General features: G+C 37.9%; 1 protein-coding gene across 2 annotated transcripts in view; it reads left to right on the top strand.

The window, feature by feature from the left end:
- The window catches only part of LOC114666543 (feline leukemia virus subgroup C receptor-related protein 2-like), an 84,415-nt gene that overhangs the window by 17,398 nt on the left and 42,547 nt on the right, over positions 1-24,470 (top strand). For both annotated transcript variants that reach the window (XM_028821442.2, XM_028821443.2), the window contains exon 2: positions 23,025-23,166. In XM_028821442.2, the coding sequence (XP_028677275.1) occupies positions 23,025-23,166 (142 nt within the window). The remainder of the gene's footprint in view (positions 1-23,024; positions 23,167-24,470) is intronic.

Below are 24,470 nucleotides of genomic sequence, written 5' to 3'. Positions count from 1 at the left end.
ACTTAGCCCTCCTACCTCCCAGCTCAGCTCAATGTCTGGGCTTACCCATGAGTCCTTTATACCCCCTGACCCGGAAGTGGTTCCTGCCCAACAGTCCACAGTTCCTTTTTCCTTCTGGGTCAGGGTAAACAGTCCTTTTCTTCACCCTGGGAGCACGTCGTTTCTTCCTGTCACGTGACCACGACGTACTCCCGGGTTATAGGGCACATACGAGCCTACGAGCCCCCTTACAGTGACGCCTGGTGGCCCCCAAGGTATCCAGCAGGGCTGCGTATAAAAACTACATAGTCCATGAGGCCCTGCTGGAACTCGGGGGACGTTCACGCTGTTGGGAGAGCTCCTCCTGGCGGCCTGGGGGTGAGAGCCGGAATCGAAAGCCGGCAATCCACCACAATATATATATATATATATATATTAATGTAAATGTGCTTGAGACTCCAAGGGAGCCCCTCATTCTGTACTTCTATTGATTTGTGGAGTGTGCCAAGACAGGAAGTTGCATGACTGAGCGGCAGAGCAGGGAGACTTCTGTGAGATGGGGAGGGGGTTATTGATGGCTGATGGGTTGGTTTGGTACTGAGTTCCGAAACCTGGTTATCTGCACTAAAGTTTGAATTGTAGTACTGGTCCAACACTATTCAATATGCAGATGATCTTGGCTCTTTCAGAAATCTTAAGACTTTGATTAAAAATGCAATTTATTAAAATCATTTCAGTTCAGATTTATAGTCATGTATACAAAATACAATGGAAATCTTATCTGAATTCTTGACCAACAAACACTTTGCTTCCACATGATGTGAATCTCAGTCAGTAGGTATGAATCTTACTCGGTAGGTATAGATTGTTAGGCTATGACAAATATGACAGCACTGAATTTTATAGGAGAAGAGTAGCCCTAGATCCAATCACCCAACCCTACAGGTTTCGAGGTTGCTAATTTCAGATAGATAAAACCATCTAAAATAACCAGGAATGACATTACAATGTTTTTTATACACTGGCACATACCTGAAGAAAATAGTACCTAGAATCTGTGATAAGCATTCCTCAGAAATGTGGAAGGCGTGTTTTTTTGAAACCTTTTCTTGCTTCAAAGTGGACATACAGTATGTAGTAAGTTTTGAGGCTTTTGTTTTCACATGCTTTCTTTGACCTTCATTTTAAAATGCAAAAAACAGGCTAGTTATTTTCTTTTAATTTATAAAATTCACTTTAGCACACGATTTCATGTGGCAAATTATGAACTGTACGCCATGGTTGTGAAGAAATAACTTTGACTTGAAAAACACCAAGCTTATCCTTTAATAGCGTTATTTGTAATATCAGATGGTATAAGATTGCACCATGAGAGATCTGTGGTGATTTCTTATGCTATTTTTCTTGCGCTTCAGCTTGTCTTAGTGGACCGGAAAAACCCTGACCCACTCCTCATAAGACAAAGTAAGGGCAATACCTTCTATTATCTAAAACTAGAAAAACTCAGGTTTTTCCATATGAGAATCTGGCAAGAATTCATTAGTACTGTTCTAAAATAAACCCACTGGTCTTGGGTCTGTTTCTCTTTGGATATTTAAATATATATGAGAAACTATTTCATAATGAGTGCTGAGATAACTTAACTGTCTGGATAGGGAAGGGGTATTAATTCCTGTTTATAATTTGATGAAATTTTAATTTTAAACATTATTTTTTAGAATAATAATCATGATTTTAATAAGCTACGTATACTTTGCCTATTGCACTGTAATCAATATGCTTAATCTATGTATTCATATAATGCAAAGTTGACTGACTGACTGACTGACTCACTCACTCATCAACAAAAATACTATTTCTTGTGTTTTTAAAAAACTGAAATTTTGCATGATGGTAGATCTAAGCCAGTAGGTATCCACTAAGCAAAGACATACTGATATATTGATATTTAGGGGTAACTCCCTTCCCCAATAGAAAAAATAATACTCCAAAATCTCAAAAAAACGCTTTAACTAATTTGATAGGAATTTGGTGATGTTATAAAAATATTAAAATTAGATGACCTGTGTTTTTTTATTTGTCGATAGTTGTTGGTAACACTGTAGCGAGTGGTGCATTTTTTGTCCCACTGTTGATTGCGCAGAAAAATGGGGCATGCAGTTCATGCAAATGAACACTGCAAGCAGAACAGCGCCACTGACCATGCTGCGCATGTAATCCTGCAGAGAATTGGTTTGGCAGCAAGTGAAGAAAGTCAACTTCCCTGCTCATGAAAATACACAAGTTGGTGACATGTATAGAAAATGAGATATGAAGTGGATGAGAAAAATTAAGCAAAACTCAAAGAAGACATGGTTAGCAAGTTGCCTCCTTGGATACATGCAGTACTCCTTATTCTGTAAGCTTCTTCTTACTACTCATGATATGGTACCATATACTGTACATAAAAATTGAAGGTGGTTTGGATCGTTAAGCTAACTTATATTAATTTCTCTACTTTTCACAGTCTGGATTTCCTTTTTGTGACTCTAACGTGGCTCAGTCTTCAGCCCCCTCATCAAACTTTCTCTTTCAGTCTGTAACTTTTTTAGTTCCCTAAGATCTTTTGACTGGTATTGGGGTGTGGTGATTATTTTCCAGAACACTTTTATCTGCTAGTCTTTGCCAGCTATGCATTTTCCAGTTTCAAGGTTCACCTCCTGAAAGTTAAGCTGTCATCTCTCTCTTTTGCCTTATATACAGACTACAAAGCTTTAGCAAGGACATCATTAATCAGTTTTCTTCTTTTTTTGTCTTCCTTTCTGGGCAGCAACTGTATGATCATATATTAATTGTTGGTGATTTTAACATTCATATCTGCTATCCCACTAATTTAATGACCAAAGAATTCTTATTTGTAATTGAGTCTTTTAACATGGTTCAGTCTGTGAGTGCTGCAAACACATCAGTCTGGTCACACCCTCAGTCTGATTTTATCCCTTGGCTTTCCTGTCCCAGATGTGGAAATATATGATATGTGCCTTTGTAACCATTGGCCTATTGCTTTTAAGTCCACTTTTACATGTTACACTCCCATTCCTTCCAAAGTTATCCGTTACTCCTGTGTTATTAACCTCCCTCACTTTCAGAGCTTTCTGGGATGCCTGTACTTCTGAGGCAGCCACACTCAAATCTGGTGGAGCTGCTTATGCATTTTAACATCTCCTGCTCTTCTATTCAGGGCATGATAGCCTCTTAAAAAACTATCTGGGTATCTTCCAAAACACATCAGGACATTTAATCTCTCAGGCAGGAGTGCAGAAAGCAGAGAGAAAATGGAAGAAAGACAAGCTTCAGATATCTTTTGAGACTCTAAGAGGCTGCCTTTTCTGAAATTGGCCAGGATTAGGTATTTTACTGAAATAATTTCCATCATTACAGACCTAAAATAGTTTTTACTACTATAAATTCTCTCTTGAATCCTGCTGTGAATTCTGTTCTGGTTTCTTTTCCTGCCATTTATGAAGAGGTCCTACGTTGTTTTATTAGCAAGATTGATGATATTAGGTCTCTCATCTTACCTCATTGTAGTGATTCAACTACTGTTCCCATGCACTTGGCTGTTTTCACACAATTCCAGGAGTTATCTCTCTGACCTGTGAGAGGTAAATTTAGACCTGAAGCCATCAACCTGTGCTTTGGAAATTATACCACCTTGCATTCTGCGGGAGACTTTTGATACATGTCGTTGGAATATTTTATCAATAATAAATTGCTGTTCAGTGCCAGGTGTTGTGCCATCCAGCTTTAAAACTGCAGTTGTTCAGCCTCTCCGTAAAAACCCAATCTTGACCCTTCAATTTTGAAAAGTTTCCTTTCCATTTCCTCTAAGTTACCTTCTCTGGCTAAAATCTTACAAAAGGCAGTTCTCTCTCAGTTCTTGTCTTTAAAAAAAAACCCAAAAAAAAAAACTCTGGATCTTTAAAAAAATTTTTTAATGATTTTTTTAAAAATCAAGTAACATTCCATACAATCAAATCAAGTTTAATAGAACTAAATTCAACCCCCACCAGAGAGAGAGAAGAGAGATCTTTCAGAAAGTTAAGTGTGGTTTCAGAGCCTGTCACAGTATAGAATATGCTGTGTTCAGGGTGACAAATTATCTGGTACATATAGCTGATGCTGTGGACCTGTCTAACTTTGGTTGATATAAGTGTTGCTTTTGATCCAATTGACCATACAGTTCTGCTAAATTGTTTGGAATGTTTGGTAGGCATTAAGGGTGTGCCTCTTGCCTGGCTCAAATCTTATTGTTATAAGAGATCTTTATTTTTGTCTCCTTTGGCACATTTTCCTCCTCCTATGCATACTACCTCTTGTGGAATTCCTCAAGGGTCCATTTTGACCTCAACACTCTTTGCTCTATACATGCTTCTTGTAGGATAAGTTATTCAGGATTATAATATTGAATTTCTTTGTTACGCTGGTGACACATAAATGTATCTTCCCTTAAAGCCAACCGATAAGGGTTCTATAACCAATATGCTCGACTGCCTTAAGGGTGTTAAATGCTGGATGGCTAATAACTTCCTTCAATTAAATGAGAATAAGACAGAGGTGTTGCTTTAGATCCTCCTGTTTCCATCAGTTGCCTTGCCAATAACCTTGGCCTTCTGTCCCCCACTATTAAAACATATGTTAAAAAAACCTGGGGGTGATTTTTGATTCTCCATTATGTTTTGACAGACGGATAAATGCTGTGGTCATAGGTAATTTCTGTCATCTCAGAAACATAGTCAAAATCATGCACTTCTTATCTGCCAAAGACCTGGGGCCTCATGTATAAACGGTGCGTACGCACAGAAATGTTGCGTACGAACGTTTCCACGCTCAGATCGCGATGTATAAAGCCTAAACTTGGCGTAAAGCCATGCACATTTCCACGGTACCTCATACCCTGGCGTACACAATTTCTCTGCTTGGTTTTGCAGACTGGCGGCACCCAGCGTCAAAGCAGTGCTACTGTTCCTGTGTGGTCACCCTTTCTTTCTTAGATCCACATTCCTGACACGGGTTTATCAAATACACTGAAACTAACTGCATATTGTTTATTAGTGTAATGCATCTGATTGTAATTAACCTGCAGCAATATAATGGTCCAGGGAATAGCCATAGTATTCCAAATACCATAACTGCTTTAGTGTTGTTACTCTCACTGCATCTTCTTCTTCTTTCAGCTGCTCCCATTAAGGGTTGCCACAGCAGATCATCTTTTTCCATATTACTCTCACTGCACCACTCGGAGTATTTATATCACTGTATCTGAGTGTGGAATCACAGCACCAGCTGATTGGAAAGAGAATTATCGGTATACAGCATGAAGCAGACGCTGCCTCAGCCACGGCAAAACGCGTCAGCGACTTTCCTGTACGGACTTCGTGGTTTAGAAAAAGTTTCATCCCAAGAACTATAAACTCCTTGTAGAACTGTTTGTACTTATAAGTACAATCACCTCACTGTAAACTTGCACTATAGTTATAATATTGCACAACCTGCGCCACTTTATAAAGCGCATATTTAAATATGATGATGATATCATTTTTAAGATGAAAGGCAACAAAATATGTTGATTATATTATACAGATAAAACTTTAACTTCATTTAAATAATCTGTATTGTTAATAATTAAACATGTGAGGACACGGTGCCACAGCGCTAGCTAGTTCAGGGATTGTTCCTGCATTGCGCTGTATTCTTGCTGGTGCTGACGCGACACTGGAAGGATAGACGGATAGAATAATTAAACATGTACTACGAAGATATTTCAATGTTCCTTAAAAGTTTTGAAGAATTGGCATTCTAAGCTTACAGATGGCTTCACGTCTATTACAGAGCTGATTGTGTGGCGATTGGGTATTTGGAGAAAGAAAAGTAAGGACAGGAATTGGAGGTTAGTACATTTGAAAGAGACAGTACTGCTGCGATAAATTATTTCATCGAAGGTCGTGCATGGTGCAGCAAGCCTCTTGCGTGAGACATGAACAAGCACTGCACCACCGTGTTCCCATGTTTAATAACATGCTTTCATTCCTATCATCATGAAAAAGATATCACGTATACATCTCAGTATTTTAATTATTCAGAGAGCTGTAATATCACGAATGTAATGGATTATGTGTCCTGTCGGAGAAAGAGAAAGCCAGTTTAAGAAGCAGGTAGTGATTCACACACAGAGCACAAAGAAAGAACAAAAAGATCAAATACAAAACAAAGCATTTAACGTGCTACTTTAGTTACAATGGGATTTGAGAAACTAGTAAAATAAACGATTTTAAGATGAAGTTTATGATGTTCTACTTTAATGGCAAAATAAACTACGTGATTAAAGTGGAAATTTCGAGATTAAAGTTGACATTTCGTGCTTTTTTCCCACTGTGTGCCTATTTTTTTTGTCTGTACCCTAATAAGCTTTCATATTACACTCAGACGGTGGGCTACGACTCGCCTTTTCACGGCAACTTTGATATGTGATTTCTTTTTTATTTCGGGCACTGTGCGACTTTGTGAACTTGAGCTTTCGAGTTTTTCCGACACTCTGTCAATCGATCAACTTCCTTTTGTTGATTATACCACTGTTTAAACCAACAAATAGTACGTTTTTCCTTTGCTTCCACTTGGTATTCGCTGAAATTCTTATATTTTCCCCCGTGCTTTTCCCATTGTCTTTTCACAGAAGGCTATTTATATAAATTTGCATATTCAAAGAGGCGTAATTCTGGGAGGAGTTGGGGCGGGACAGAAGGCGCGTGCACGTGCATTACTTTTCATGCTGATCGGGATTTATGTAGCGGAAGAATGTGGAAGTTTGCATACGTACAGATTCCTGCATCTGGATTTTTCTGTGCGTACGCACGTTCCCGCTTTTGTGCTTACACCATGTCATAGTGTGAGTTCTACGCACAGCGTTATACATGAGGCCCCTGGAGATTATTATCCATGATTTTGTCTTTAATATGTTTGATTATTGTAATTCTATTTATCTTTGAGTCAGTCAGGCTTCCCTATCTTGTCTTCAGCTAGATCAAAATTCAGCTTTCAGGTTGTTAACACGTTCCCTTTTGGTCTCTCCTCATCGGCTCCCTGTCAGGTTTAGAATAATGTTTAAAGTTCTACTTTTTGTTTTTAAAGCACTAAATAACCTGGCTCCTACATATATTTCATATCTCCTCATCCAGTATTCTTCCTACAGGGCACTTAGATCATCTTTCCAATTTCTCTTATCAGTGCCACGTTCTTGCGTCAAAGGGAATGCTAACTGAGCTTTTTCAGTGGCTGCTGTATTGGCCCACTTCAAGCACTGGGTACATCGCAAGCCAGGAGTGACAGCATCCCTTGGTCAGTTTAAAAGCTTGCACAAGTCAGTAAAGGGGTCTCACAGTGACAGAGCATAGAGGAGGTGGCCACTGTGTGTAGTTCACAATATTATTTCATTTCACCTGTTCTTTTCTGTGTAATTTGCTTAGTACATGTAAAAGTACAGCCTATAAACTTCTATGCTGTATGCAATTCGTTAAAGGAAACCACACTTCAGTGTATATTGCTTTGGATCTAAACCCTCTAAAACTTTGTAACGATACAAGATTATAGATCAGATCTGACTGAAACTACAATTTCTACAGGATGTACCATTTAAAACCCTAATTTCCATTATCCTTACTAATTACCTGTATGGATTCAAAAGAATATAGTTTCCTTTAAAATTGTGTTTTGCAATAGTCATCAACAAAAGGCAAGTCACTAAGAAAAGCTACATCTGATCTATGAAAAGAATGTTTTACCCGTGTAACATGAGTAACAAGCTCTAAAATTGTATATAGAAAAGTACTCAGTTTATATGTATTTATATAAATTCAAATAAAAACACATAAACTGAATTTTATATAGCACCTTCAACAGAATGCACCATAACAAATAACAGAGAAAACAAAAGTCAAACATTACTCCTGTGGACTGTTTCCACAAATGTAAACAGTTTTCAAAACTTGCATTTATGTTTTACCCACTTGTATTCTTTTCCAGACTGCAATCCAAATAAAATAGTGAATCATTCAAAAGTTATTTTAACTGATTTTTCTAATAGTTTTATCCATCATTATAGTAAGGCTGTTTACATAAATCTGTTCCATGACTGTAAAGTAATGACAACTTAATTGGCTAATTCGGTGTGAAACACTAAGTCATTGGTTTAAACTGATCTAGTAGCCTTCTTGTGTGCAGTCCAGTGTTTAGGTGCTAGGCCACTATGCCAAATTTACATAATCTTGTATTGATTTTTGGGTGGCATATTCAAACAATCATTATCTTCGCTACCACACAGTCCAGAATCCTTGGTTCAAATCTTGGCACTGTTGTTGTCTGTAAGAAATTGTACTTGTTCTCATAGTGTCTGCGTTGAAATTTACACTATTCAATTTTGTCCCAAATCCTTAGGACTTTCTTGTTAGTTTGATGGGTATCTCTAAACTGATACGGTATGTGAAAGAATACCCTTTTGATGGAGCTGGCCAATCTAGAGGTGGTTTCTTCCTTCTGCCCAATGCTTCTGGTGTAGGCCTTTTTTTTGATATTCCATCTCATCCTTCTGTATTTATATAATTATGAGCCATGAAATACATTTTCCTAATATCCAGCTGGAATGTACTGCACCCATATTTGGTGCATGCCACATGCCTTCATATACTTTTAAATGACCCCTTAAGCATTCTAATAAGAAATGCCGAGGCACAGTATTTCCTCAGAATAAATTTAAAGTTTAATGTAATCCTTTTATGGATCTAGAGATCTGACAGACAACAAGAGGAGAGTCTTTGTGTATTTGAACAATTTTCAGTTTACCGGTTGTTATTAGGCCACTATGTCTTCTGAACAGCTTCTCACTTCCAGGTTGTTTTTCTGTTCTTCTCTGGTTCTCTTCCATCTTTGCCAAAAGTGTAGAGTGTGCTTGACACTTGTGACTGGACATGTGCTTAACAGCTGTGGTGGCTTGGCTCCTGAGGGGTATTTCAACGGCTGTTTTTCTTTCATATGTGAGTGCAGTCAAACATAGGAAATGTATGAGAGCTGGATTGTTGCTAATGTGTTCTTTTAACGACAGGAACGTGTGCATGTCCTCCCTTCCCCAAAAACTTGCTTTTCAGAATTTAGTCCATAAAAAGGCTTGTATTTAAAATTTCCACTTTTAGTTGACAAGGATCAATTTACTTTATTTTTTTTATTTTCTGAAGTAGTCAAAAACAGAAAAAGAAATTTTTGAAATGGCAAACAACAAAATCTTTTTTGTTTAGAGGTGTATCTTAGGGTAGAAAACTAAATGCACAAGGGTAAATCAAAAAGTAAAAGCAATTTGAAAATTACACTCTAACTGCAATCACTGGCACTTGAAGAGCTCCATTAAGCCCTCTCGCTATGCAAGAAGGTAGAAGGCAGAGAGAGACACAAAACATCACATTCACAATGCTTTATGGGTCATTTGAACACACACAGCACATCGCTCTGCTGTTAATCTAGTTGAAGCCAAGGTCAAATGTACCTGGATGCTGTGGCATTGCACCATTGTTGAGCAATGTACCATAGTGAGATTACTTTTGGTCAGAGGGAGTGAAAACTGCTGATGATGTGAACATATGTTGGCTTGATACTTGTCCTTGCAGAGCTGATGGTTTATCCAGACTAATGTATGAACTCTCTCCCAGATGGGTTTTCAGAATTTCTTGCAGGGTACAACCTAGAACACATCCTGGACAGCACAACTTAGTCAGTGCATTGGGCTTAAGCACCCTGCTTCTGCTTATATGGGTACAAATGTAGAATGATTAAATTAGATAAATACAGTGATTTGGTGTGATTGTGAGTGTGTCTTGTGATAGACTGTTACCCTGTCTTGAAATTAAGCCACTGTTTCCAGGATAGGCTCTGCCCTTGTTAACATGACCTGGATTAAACAGGTACAAAAAGGGATAAATACGTGGATGTAATGAAATGTTAAAATTCTCTGTGATTTTTTTTTTTTCTCAGTTACTGTTTGAGAGAATTTCAATAAAACCCCAAAAGCCAAAGTTCCTGTTGTATAACCAGATTTACACTACCAAGACACTTCAAGAGTTTTATTATTTAAGTTACTTTAGAATTACATTAACTTAAAGGTAACTTGAAGACAAGAACGAACCAATCAGGACTTTGTTTTTTCTATGTATAAAGGTCAAGGAAATGATTCACAACAGTTTATTTTGTAACAAGTTAGTGTGGCTCTGGCTGCCCCATGACCCTGCTCTGAATTTGCTGGTTAGGATGATGGAAAAATGGATGAGATAGTGTCATATATATTGAGACAGTTGGACAGCATCTAGATATTTAATTTATTTACTGTTAGATTTTTATACAAATAAACATTTTTAAAGTAACTCCTTCATAATGTTTTTAATTTAATTCATTAATGTTTTTAATTGTTAATGTTAAGATTTGGCTTCTGGGTTGTTACCATATGTGTTTGAATGAGTTTTTAAAATCAACTGAACAGATATTGCTGTCAATCCTAACCCATGCACCAGCCCATGTCAGTTATCTCTCAGAAATGTTACAAAGTGAGTGTAAAAGATCTGATAAATGCCTATGTCTATAACATCTGAGGATATAAGAGACTCTGAGGAATGTAAAGCGGGATCTAATAAACATTCCCATATTCACCTGGTAGCACTGCGATCACTGCCACTTGAAGAGCTTTGTTAAGCCCTGTCAGTAGTGCTGCTCATCTGAAAATGAAAAGGGCGAAAGGGTGAATATTCGGAGCAAGGATAAAAGCTACTACTTTGTCTGGAGATGGAAGAGGTGAAGATCTGGAATGAAGATAAAAGTAAGGTGGTAAAGATTCAGACCTGCTCTGACTTCATATAATAAGAAATGTTCTGTTGTTTTCATGTAAGTTGTTTGAACTGTTATATCTCAAAAAGACTTATGGCAAGTTCAGGTACTGTGATATTTTGGGTACTGAAGAGAATGGGCTTACACCTCTTATTGCAGATACTGTTTTAAAGCTGAATGAGTTTAGTCAAACTGAGCGGAAAAAGCAGGAGAGTATTTGGACATTTATCTGAAAAAGCAATGGTGCAATGTTGAAAAAGCGAGAACAGTACAATTAAAACTAAAATGTCTGATCAAGACAAAGAAATGCAGACTGAATTCGTTCATGTCTTTGCCTAGGATGGTAAGTTGCTTCATCCTGACTCAGCAACAGAAATGATTCACTCTGTACCAGTATTGTTTTATCATCATCATTATTATTATTATTATTATTAATCCTCATATTATATTTTATTTGTACTGCGCCTTTCCCATGCTCAAGGCACTTCTGAATGCTGGTGACTTCAAATGAGTCATCAAATTTCTATCAAGCATTTATGGACACTACAATCTGGACCTGCTCTATCCATATATTCAAGTCAAGTCAAGTTGGGGAGCATTCACTGGTACAGTGTGTTGCCGCACCCACTACACAACGAAACAACTCGGGATCCTGGTTTCCAACCCCCCAGGCAGACACGTGGTCCAGTCCCACCCTCCGGAAATGACCTTTTATCTGCTGCAGCCAGGTGTTACGTGGGCGACCCCTTGGTCTGGTCCAGCCACTCGGGTCCCCAACAGTGAGGATCTTACGAGCCGGATCACCCTTGGGGAAATGCGCCACATGGCTGTAGTGCCGTAACTGACGCTCCCTCACAATGCAGGTAATGTGCCTCATTCGGGACTCCATTAGCAACTGCTCATTTGACACAAAGTCAAACCAACAGTACCCAAGGATTTTCCGGAGAGACACAGTACCAAAGGAGTCCAGTCTTCGTCTCGGGTCACTGGATAGTGTTCATGTCTCGCAACCATATAGCAAGACAGGAAGCACCAGGACACTAAAGACTTGGACCTTCGTCCTTTTGCAGAAATATCGGGAGCGCCACACACCCCTTTCCAGTGACCTCATGATCCCCCATGCTGTCCCAATCCGTCAACTGACTTCATAGGAAGAGTCACCAGAGACATGAATGTCACTGCCAAGGTAAGTAAACCTCTCAACAAGGTCAACACTCTCTCCGCAAACAGACACACTTCTGATGGCTGAGCCCAAGAGGTCATTAAATGCCTGGATCTTGGTTTTTATCCAGGACACTTGCAAGCCCAGACACTCAGACTCCTCGCTGAGTCTTTCGAGCACCCCGATCAGAGTATCCATTGGCTCCGTGAAGATCACTGCATTGTCAGCAAAGTCAAGATCCATGAACCTTTCTTCACTAACAGGTGCCCCACAGCCACTGGACCCCACGACCTTGCCCAACACTCAGTCCATACAAGCATTGAACAGAGTAGGAGCAAGAACACACTCCTGACGAACCCCAGAAACAACTGGGAAAAACGCAGAGGTCCTGCCTCCACTCTGTACAGCACTCACAGTACCAGTGTACAGGCCGGCCATGATATCCAGCAACCTTGAGGGGATCCTGCGAATCCTCAGGATGTCCCATAGGGCAGCTCAATCAACTGAGTCGAACACTTTGCGAAAATCGACAAAGGCTGCAAAGAAACTCTGCCGATATTCGCGTTTGTGCTCCATGAGAACCCTCAGTGCCAGGATGCGGTCGATGGTAAACTTCTAAGGCATAAAACCAGACTGTTCAGGTTGCTGGTAGGTGAGCAAGTGATCACGGATCCTATTGAAGATGACCCTAGCAAGGACCTTACCCGGCACTAAGAGCAGTGTTATCCCCCTGTAGTTGCTGCAATCCAGGCGATCACCCTTCCTTTTCCAGATAGGGACAACAAGATGAAGGGGCCTTAGCTGCCTCGAAAGCTTGCATTTGTAATCTATTTAGTTAGCCAATAAAAAGGTGTCATTTCACCCTACTTTCCCTTACTTATTGTGTCACACAACCACACTCATTCACACTCCGCCAATGTACATTTGGTAGTCAGTCTGATTGCAAGTCTTTGGATTACTGGTGAAACTGGTGTCTATGGAGGTAATACTCACATAAATGCAAGGAGAACTTGTACATCTACATTAAAAATGCAAACACAAGGTATTAAGCCTAGTACAAATGCCCATAGTAAAGTGTCTTAAACACCTATCTAATTGACACATGTTAAATCGGGACAGAGTTGCCAATGTATATAATATGCTTTTCATTTTGAAACCAGAATATCTCTTGAAAACTGTCAAGACACTTGAAGTATGTGCAGACCCCACACACACACAATGGCCGGGGTTAGGAAGCACATACATGTTCCTAGAGCTCTAAGGCAGGAATGCTAAACATTGTGACACCATACTACCTAAAGACAAGTTAGCCTGGAAAATTTTCAAACATACTTTATACAGTAAAAGGACTAAATTATATATATGGCTTTACCATTCTTAAAATTTCTATTATCTAAATTCTAATGATTGTGTTTACTTATGCCATCAAAACATAATTAAGTAGTAGTAACACTGGATACTCGGCAGAGTAAAATTTTGAAAACTTATTCATTCATAATCTAAATATTCTTGTTGATGTCAGACAGGTTCTACCACAGATTTCACCTTTTATCTACTTTATGAATCTATCCATTACCAAAACCACTTAATCTTGTTTATGGTTGCAGGTGACAGAGCCTAACACAGTTGGATTAGGCACAAGGCAGACATGAACCAATCAGCCATTTCACAGTTTCTAATTAATTTAGCATGCACGTTTTTGAGATGTTGGTGGAAAACCTTTGACTTAATTGCTTCTGGATTTATCATTTACACATACGGGGTGATTTTTCTTTCTTGTTTTTAACTTTGTGCCTCTGTTTTTAATTAAAATACTTTAATGTTCAGATTGAGAAACAGAATATAATTTGCAACAGAGTTTAACAAGCGAGTAGGCATTTGGAAAAATATATTAATGGTTTTTCTTGAGCTTGTATTATGCATTCTTTACTCTTTTCAGAAACTCTATTCTTGCTTATGAAAAAGAAGCTGTTATGTAGTTCAGTACAGAGGCCAGAACAAACATAAAGAGTTTACAGTCTGAGTCTGGGTTCTCTGGGGATAATAAATAGAAAATAATTGAACAGTCATAATGTAAACATTGAGCTGAAACTGTCGAACTAAAATGAGAAAGACAGCAGTGTAAAAGAGGTTCTGCTTCTTTCCCTTTACATTGACAAACAGGGTGCTGCTTACAGCCTTTATCAAGTGTATTTTGTGGTACTGCAAACTAAGGTGCTCCAGCACAAGCAGACATAATCACTTTTAGTAATAATGCTGAAATGAGTCTAAGGGTGTAAAGATGTAGAAGTGTTAACAACTGTGTTACTGTGCTCCCCATAGTTAAATTCAGGATTTTTTAAATACAACTGTTGTTATTTCTATTTTCTAAGTAGTTGGAACAAATTTAAATGCAAGAGGTTGATTACACAGTACTGAAGGGAGAATTTTGAGAAGACACTTTCTAGCTAACATAATTGACATACAGTGGAACCTTGGTTCACGAACGTCTCGGTACATGTACAAATCGGTTTACGACCAAAAAGTTCGCCAAACTTTTGCCTCGGTTCACGACCACACACTCGGTATACGAACAAGCCAGTTTCCCTTTTGGTTTGTGCGTGCTGATGATTTCCGCACGTGTTGCATTGTTCTCGGTCAGACATGCGTGCTTGCACGTGCGTGCATGCTTTCGCTGTGAACTCTTTGTGCTCTACTTCATTTCCCTTCCGGGTTGTACGCACTGATTACTGTATTTAAGCACGTGTTCAGCCTCTCCTTGTTCATTGTTCTCAGTCAGACGTGCGTGCTTTACCTGTGAACTCTTTGTGCTCTACAGTATTTCATGTGCTTTTGCAGTTAACCATGGCTTCTAAGTAACTGAAGAGTGGTGAGAAGAAAGTTTTGCAGAAAGTTGAAATCGAAGTAAAGAAAGAAATTATTGAAAAGTATGAGCGTGGCGTTCATGTTACTGATCTTGCCGCCGAGTACAAGAAGTCAATATCTACGATTTCGACTATTCTAAAGCAGAAAGAATCTATTAAAGCAGCTGATGTTGCAAAAGGAGTTACAGCGTTAACCAGGCAGAGGCCTCAAGTGCTGGAAGAGGTGGAAAAACTGTTGCTAGTGTGGCTGAACGAGAAGCAACTTGCAGGAGATAGCGTAAGCGAGGCGATGTTATGTGAGAAAGCCAGGAAGATTCATGGCGATTTGCTGCAAAACTATCCTTCTACGAGTGGCGTAAGTGAAGAATTTAAAGCCAGTAGAGGATGGTTTGAAAAGTTTTGCAAGAAAAGTGGCATTCATAGTGTGGTAAGGCATGGAGAGGTTGCTAGTTCCGACGCTGAAGCTGCGAAAGAATTCATGAAAAATTTCAAAAAATTAGTGGAGGACGAAGGCTACATCCTGCAACAAGTCTTCAACTGCGACTACACCGGATTGTTCTCCACCCAGTTCCTCCTCACTTCATGCCAGAACTCGACTCATGCAAGGTTAGTTTTCTTGGTGGTTTATGGTTAGTTTTTGTATTACGGATTTTTCAAATGTTCATTTTTCGGTTCGTAGCGTGAATTGTTGCAATGTTACTTTTCTCTTTTTTCAAATGTTCATTTTTTTCCCTGTGCTTAAAACTCATTTAAAAAGAGTGTTTACAGCGATCGGGTTGTAATGCTATTAGCGTGAACTCCTGCAATGTTAATTTCTTGGTTGCTTATGGTTGGCTTTTAAATAAAGTTCGGATTTGTTCAAATGTTCCTTTTTTCCCCCCGTGCTTAAAACTCATTTAAAAAGAGTGTTTACAGCGATCGGGTTGTAATGCTATTAGCGTGAACTCCTGCAATGTCAGTTTCTTAGTTGCTTATGGTTGGCTTTTAAATAAAGTTCGGATTTGTTCAAATGTTCCTTTTTTCCCCCTGTGCTTAAAACTCATTTAAAAAGAGTGTTTACAGCGATTGGGTTGTAATGCTATTAGCGTGAACTCCTGCAATGTTAGTTTCTTGGTTGCTTATGGTTGGCTTTTAAATAAAGTTTAGATTTGTTCAAATGTTCCTTTTTTTTTTCCCCTGTGCTTAAAACTCAAAAACAAAAAAAAATAAAAAAAAGTTTACAGCGATCGGGTCATAAGGCTACAGTATAGCGCAAACTCTTGCAATGTTAGTTTTCTTTGTTGTTCAAGGTTTTCTCAGTGTTATTCAATGTTTTTACATTTAGTTTACCATTACGCTGTGCATTCTATGGTTTAATTAACTATATTTGTGCTTAAAAACGTAAAAAAAAAGATTTACATACAGTTTGTATGGTCTGGAACGGATTAATTGTATTTCCATACAATCCTATTGGGGAAATTGCTTCGGTTCACAACCAAATCGGTTTACGACCAGAGTTTTGGAACGAATTATGGTCGTGAACCGAGGATCCACTGATAATGTTTTGTGTAACTGAAATAACTTTATTCTGAAAAGTTAGGTCAATGGGGACAAAACAAATAAAAAAGTTACACATTAAAATAAGAGCTAAATTTCATTTGGTGTCTGGTGGCAGCTTTTAATATTTTCTTTAAAATAATCAGAAACTGGACAGGTGTGTGTTCAGGGAATAGTGCTTGATTAAAACAGGGATTTAACCGAGCCTCATAAGCGGCTTAATGTGTATTGCCAGAACATATAAAGGTCTAGCTTAATTTAGTGAGAATTTTAATGTCCATAATGTCTTTATAAATTTATGAACATTTAGTCCAAAATGCCTTAATTTTCATTCTAAACACAACATTCTTTTATTAAAATTGTATACTATTGAGCAATATTTGAAGAAGTTAACTTTTTGTTATAGGAAATAGGTCATCAAGCACAGAGTTTATTTATGTTGCTGCAAGACAAGTGGTTATTGTAGTTTTAAAGGACAATATATGTTACAGTATATAAAATTGTACTAAATTTTATTTCAATGCCTTTAAAGCAAATTGGTGTTTGTGCAGAGCATTAAATTGGAAGATGTAATTGAAATAAGAATCATCCTTATTTTGTAAAGTACCTATACATATAAGGAATTTATTTTGGTGTGTTTGGTCTAAAGAAAGTATCACTTTTCATAGTAACTTGCATTCAATGTAAATTCAAAACAACACATGTTTAGACAGTGTCACAGGAGGCTGGGGGACAGACCCAGCCGGGACGCCTGGAAGGACCCGGAGATGGCATATTCATCCTCCGGGCCACGAGGGGGCAACTGCCCTGGATCGGGAGAGGACCACAGGAAAGGAGCAAGGATGCTCAAGCCCGTTGGGGCCCGTGGCCACCTCCAGGGGGCGCCCCAAATCTCAGAGAGCCTGGGAGGCATTCACTTTTGCCACACCCAGGAAGATGGACGAAGAGCCTTCCAGGGACGCCCAGAGCGTTTCCGGGTGCAAGGGCAGCACTTCCGCCACACCAGGATGTGCTGCCGGAAGAATGTCATCAGGCACCTGGAGCACGTCCAGGTGAGAATAAAAGGGGCCGCCTCCCTCCAATCCGGGAGCTAGAGTCGGGAGTGGGAGCAGGACGAGGCCCCTGTGGAGAGGAAAAAAGGCCCACGGACAGTGAGAAGGAAGCCCAGAGTAGCAATGATTGGTGCTGGGAGCACAGTGTGCTGTGCGGGACTGTGTAAAGTGAAAAGAACTGTGAATAAACGTGTGCATTTTGATAAAGATGTGGTTTCAGTCTGGTGGTGTCCGGGTTTGTCTCACAACAGGGTTAACAGTGCAAAATTCCTAAGCGTACAGTGCAGGCAAGAGATGTTTGTTTATGTAAAGGCAATGTTAGTGGGTGACCCTTGATGGTACTAAAGTGATAATCTGTTATTTATTAGCATTACTGAGCATTACATAACACAGCAGTGAGAGAGCCAGGGTTCAGCAATATAACTGCTCCAGGAAGTAAACTGATAACTGTTCTAAGAAAAAAAAAATGTTATGTACCAGGCAGTTTTGGGATTTTGGGAAATAGAGGCATTGTCCAGATGAAAGTTTATAAAATAAATGTTGACCATCATGGGTGTGGGATTAGCAACATTTTTTTCTACTTGCTTCTTTGCGTTTTGTAGATTTTCAAGGCAGGTAGGGTAGCAGCTGATGAATTTCTCTGCAGGGAAGATGACTGTTGTAGTTTGCTCTGGGAGTAAGCAGATGCTGTGCTGTACCTAAGAATGCAAGAATACCCTGCTCTGTAATCCTGGACCAGTATTGATTTGGTGATGTCGTATTTTAAGCAGACCGAGAAACTACATTGTGTGCTGTGCTTTCCTGGTTAAGCTAATTATTGGATTATCAAATTAAAGTGTTAGTGATTGTGTTTTCCAAGAATTTAAATGTTCTTCGGCACACAAACTGTTGCCTTGTTTATTCCAGCATGGTAAGTGGAAGGCCTCTTTTATATAATTGTCCAAGGTCATTTCCACAGTTTTGACTGATTTGAGCTGTTCGCTACGATAACAGATGTTTCACCTCACTGCTATACATTTATGCACTTCTTACTTGCCATTGATGATGAGACCAATGAGGTTGGTATCATCTGGAAGCTTGACTAATTTGAATGATGTGTCTATGGAAGTGCAGTCATTGGTGTATAGGAAGAATAACAAATGGAATATCACAAAGCTCTTTGGAGCTCTGGTACTTAAAATGTGAGAGTCTGAGACATGAGAGCTCATCCATACATCTTGTTAGTGATGCTCTGAAAAACAGAGGATGCAATATTTTATTAAGCAAGTCTGAAATGAAGAACTTCTGATATCATTATATTGAAGGCTGAACTGAAATTTGTAAACAGAATCCTGGCAGATGCAGTCCAGATGTTGCAGTTGACCTTTGATCAGTTGCCTTTGAATGCAAACTAAAGCGAGCCCTGGTATGGACTAGTGATAGATTTCAGGTAATATTATAACTGAAAAGTCAGATGCAAGTGTGAAAGCTCTATAGTCAAGTCCATTTATCTTATCTTTACTTGACATTGGAAAAATAGCAGATGATTTGAATCCGACAAAAACCCACTGGTTCAGATCAGTAAACATTGGGGCAAGCTGGTCAGCACAGTGCCTCAGAGTAGTCAATGAGACAGCATCAGAACCAGGTGCTTTCCTGATATTCTGCTTCCTGAAAAGTCTGCAGATATCCTGCTCCTTGATTACAAGGTGAGGGGTGTAAACCTATCAGGAGAGTACAAAATATGAAGAGGCTGAGGGTTGTTAAGTGAGATTCTGGATGATTGGAGATGAGAACTGGGCTCATTGGACAAGTGGCAGTGTAAAGGAAGGTCTTTAATGTTTTTTGTTTATAAAAAACCCACTCAACTCATTATGGGACGATGAAGTAGCAGTTGAAGAGGGGGTGTATTTTTGTTGTTTGTGATTGTTTTCAAGTACTGGCAAAAAGTTCATGAATCTTTTTTAGAAAACTGCTTGCCCTTTTATTCATGTGTTATTTTTTTGCAGACTTAATAGCTTGTTATGTTTTTATTATGGCCATTGGAAAATCTTTTGGTTGGCTCACCTTTATGTCTCTTCCTTAGCTCTGTGCATACCCTCTAAGGTATTTGGTAAGTCATAGTTTATCATTGTTTTATTTAGCAAATGTCTTTCTGGGAATGCAGATCTCCTTTTAAAAGAAAATGTAGGAGGTGAGAGATATGATAGATCAAAACATGCATCTTTAAAAAAACTTCCTAGTTAGTAGTGTCCAGGCAGTCTTCGGCATTCTCAGGGGTTTCAGATGTCCCACACCAGGTATTTGTTTTAACTGGTTTATCTGTTTTAATTTTTTTATTTGTAGATGGGTAAGAAATTAACCATAATGTAATCAAAGTTACTTTGGGGGCAAAGAGGTGTGGGGCTGGGCATGCTTTAGTATGGTAGACACTCTGTTCATTTCTGTAACAGTGATCTAGAGCTGCTTTCTGTCCAGTGTTTCAGTTAACCAACTACTTGTATTCTCCTGTAATGATATACAGGGAATTGGAAATTTAATTCTTAAGTACTGTAACCTGTTGTTATAAGAGTTTCTGTGCAGGGTCTGCAATTCCAAGAGGATTAATATCAGCTCAGACCAGAATAAATCATACAAATTGGTAGGTTAATGAAAGAGTTTACATTTTATATACAGAGTTTGCAGTATAAGGCAACAGTATTCGAGGAGGAATGTGACATAATTGCACTCATTATAATTAAAAAAAAAAAAAGCTAATGTGAGATAATGGTCCATATTAATTTTAGGAAGAGACAGAATCTTACAGAGAAAATACTCAAGGAAGTACAGTTTAAAATCTGTCCTCTCAAGTGGATGAGAGGGCCCACTCATTATTGCAGCCTTCTCTGGTGCATGCTTTGTTTATCCATGCTGCGGGTCCTAAGATGATTTAATGAATTGTCAGACATAAGCTCAGTAGGTAAATCACATGTTTGCATGTGGAAATTAACATTTAAAGTGCCTCAAATATAAATCAATTCTTATGTAGTTAATGTGGTATGTTTCTTTCCATTGTACTGACATATAACAAATTTGTTTGACAAAATTAACAACTGAAGAGCAATGATAAACAGTGCGGCTGCTCCTCCCTGTTGCATAAAGTACATTACGTTTTGAAAGCTCATAAATAATATTCATTATTAATGGCTGAGCAGTAAATAAACACAATAGTAAAAGCAGTTAAGACTGCCAGTACAAATTCTTTTAGTTTTTATATCTTGATTAATTCATTAATTTATTGTTCAAGCTTACGTTTACCAGTACAGGGTTGTTGGTGCTGGAACCTGTTGTCACAGGAACTCACATTAAACAAGGCAGCAGCAGAGCTATCCTGTAAAACTTTTATAAGTAGATAATTACTATCCAATCTAATCTCTCATGTCAACATAGATGATTAATACAACCTCACAAAAAAGCTTGGTAAAGTAAAGTGATTGGAACTTAACCCTATTCCTATTAAACATATAAGCTGAAAGTAGTAATGCTCAGATTCTGCACTGTATTAGACGTATGTTGTAAGTACTATGCACAGTAACTTTATGAATAGAGGATTCCAGCCAAGAAGATTGAATGCAAGAATATTTATGAACAAGTTTTAGATTATTATTAAGTGTTAGGATTTTCTTTTGGTGTTTTTGATGCCTACTTTAAAAAGAGCGGCCTCTCCATTTTTCAAGCTGGATTATATATGAATGATATGAAGAATCATATCAAGACAAACACCATCTCTAAAAGCTCCTCTGTCCTCTATCTTCTGTGAAGCATGATTCAAAACTTCTCATTGAGAAACCAAACGTAATCATTAAAAATTGTTAGAAAAATTTGTTGTAGTCTTCTATGGTGGGTAGAACCAATAGAAGTAAATGTTGATCAAGTGGTAAAATGATCAACAATCTGGGCAAAACTAAAGAACACAGCTCTAGGAGAACTGGTGGTTATTTAATACCAGCATACTGTCACTTCCCCCAGCCCTGGACAGTGCGCAAGACACAAGTCTATTGCAGAGTACACTTACGCAGTCACCAACAGAGGAGCAGCAAATCCTATGACATACACAACTGTGCCTGATGCGTTGTAAGGCTGCTTTTAAATATAGAAGAGTGAAGGCAAGGCTGGTAGCAAATGAATTCCTGGGCACCAAAGGTTAACACAGTGTTACATGCCTGTGATATGGCTGATACTAAGAATATATTAGATACCACAGATTGCAAAGTGAGGAAATCTCACATCAAATTCAAATACTATAAAATCAGGATTTTGGCTGCTTTTTTAATAATGTTCATTTGTGTAGCAAAGATTGAAATTTTTGTGTTAACAAAACATAAGTAATATTATTTTAGAAACTAACTGCGATCTGCAAATCAGGTAAAATAAATAGTTTTCCTATTAAATACAATCATGTTATGCATTTTAATACAATTCTATTTATATGACCCAGGAGAATGTTGATCTACTGCATTTTGGTTGGATATCCAAGTAAGAATGTTTCCGTATTTTGTACACATGACATCTGCTTTTTTTTTCTGGCATGTCTCTATCATTGCTTATAATTATTGTATATACTGGATATTGTAGTAATTGTGCATCAAATTTCAAATGACGTACTTTGCAATCTACATTCGTCTCACTTGCCTGCAATCTAAAATTTAAAAGACTACAGAAACTTTAATTTGTCCTGGTATCATGTTTCTAGAGGGCCTTCCAGGCGAGCTAAAAGAATTTACACATTCCCTATACCATCTGAACTTAGGCTCTCAGAACGAATATCACTATTCAAATAGAATTTGAATCTATATGAAACAAATCCTATTCAAAGGATTGTAAAAGAATTTACTTTTTATTTTTAACCTTCACACTTATTTTGTCATTGTGTTACACCAGACATGCTATGCTGCAATGCTCCAGTTATATAAAATATAGAAGGACACTGCCTTAATGTGTTTTGCACCTTTGGACTAGAAAGGCACATAGCGGAGTGGAGGGCTAGAGGAGGAGATCGGGGTATGGGGACTAAAGTAACAAGTGTGTGAAACCTGTTTAGGTAATCAAGAGCGATTTTTTTTTTTTTTGGTTAGGCTTCGTATATGTATTATAGGCATGTGAAATGTCACTGTTTCACTTTTCATTTTGATCATGTTGCTTTCCAAGCATGGAAAATCCTATTTTGTGAAGGAGCAAATTTTCAAGTTTTCATACGTCAGTACACAAATTATAAGCACTACATGCCTTGGAGAGCAAAAAAGCAAAAATATTAATAATAATGAAGCATACAAAGACACATTAAGTACAAATGTACATGTAGCAGCACTTACAACTTTTAACGAAAGTTGAAATATATTTGAATATTTGGTTTTTTTCATTTTTGTATTTGAACTCTTCTTGTGTAATTTGACAGCTCTAATCTGAACAATATGATAATTATTGAAAGCATGTTTTTGTCTTCTTTGAATATTTGAACTTTTTTTTTAAACACAACAACAAAAATACCTTAAAATGTAAATATTGTTTTCTCTGCAGTTGGGGGTTGCACTTGGCTTCTTGATTCCTCCAGTCTTGGTTCCAAATGAGGAAGACATGGATAAACTTGCTCAACACATTAGTGTCATGTTCTATGGAACTGCTGCTATTGCAACCCTGCTCTTTATTCTTGTTATTATTGGTAAGAGACTTCTATCTTTACAATCAAAAGTGTATTACACATTGTGAGGTATCAGTAAGGTATGTAATATATCCTCAGTCTGTAAAGCTAATATGTGATGATGTTGATGCAAATTCATTTTTGCACTGTAATTCAAAAGCCTGACTGTATGGTTCATTTAAACATTTTGATGCTAGAGTGACTTTAGATGCCACATTAAGTGGAGATGAGGGCAGAGTACACTTTCATATGTGACAGAAAACAATTTTATTATTGTATTATGGTAAACCTAACTTCAACAAAAATATCCTTAAAATTTGAATGAAATTTGAGCCATATATTCATCAGTCTGATGCTGCCATTGCTATAAAAAGTCTCTTGCTATCAAACTACCTTTTTTAAGTTGATACTAATTCCATACTAATTTTTCATCCCACAGGTTGTAGCAAAATATTTCCCTTTACTCAGCTAGTTTAAGAAAACACAGAAGACTTGTGGTAGTGTGAGGAGACATCATTTTTTTTGTCATTGCTTAAAGGCAGGTTTAAGATCATGAAATAGACAGCTGGAGGACATGTATACATTATTGAACAATCTAAGCTCTGTGTATAGATCAGTCAACAAAATGGAAAATTGAGAAAGGTGACGTTGCAGTTATATTAAGGGAAAAGAACTCATAGCACAAATTTGTCAAAGACCAAAAACTAAATGGATGGACGAGTATTGAGGATGACAATGAAATGACAAGGTTGAAAATAAAAAAAAATTGACCTGCAACTGAATAGTGAGCTTCTAGGTGAGTCATTTCAAATATGATCTTGTCATCATAACAGTGAGCACTGAAAAGTGAAACAAGCCATTCCATTGATTTAAATCTTAGTGATGTAGAGTACTAACTGTTGTGGTAAATGCCCAATCAGACCTTATATTAAGCCAAACAAAGGCAAAGAAAAAGTCACTGGATTCTCTGCAAAGTACTCCACAAGGGCTTTCTTCTTCATTAAATCTTAAAAAAAGAATATTTGGAACTAAAGAATTCACCAAAAATGTTGCAAAAGACAAACTAAATACAATAAGTATTTAACTGAAAATAATTATCAAAGGGATCAAAACAAACAAAAGAGAGATTAGATTGTAAAAGAAAACCACACTTTCTAATGTGCAAGAAAAAAAAGGTCATACAGATTGTATCTAGTGATTTGAAAGGATTAGAAAAGGTGACAATATATCTAGTACAAACTGAGTTCTCAGATGTAAAAACAATAACAGAAGCATCATATGGCAATTCATGTGCACAATCAAGTCAAGCCAAGTTGGGGAGCATA

This window comes from Erpetoichthys calabaricus, chromosome 16, assembly GCF_900747795.2.
Source record: "Erpetoichthys calabaricus chromosome 16, fErpCal1.3, whole genome shotgun sequence".
NCBI classification, from domain to species: Eukaryota; Metazoa; Chordata; class Cladistia; order Polypteriformes; family Polypteridae; genus Erpetoichthys; species Erpetoichthys calabaricus.
This window is presented reverse-complemented; position numbering and strand designations above follow the sequence as displayed.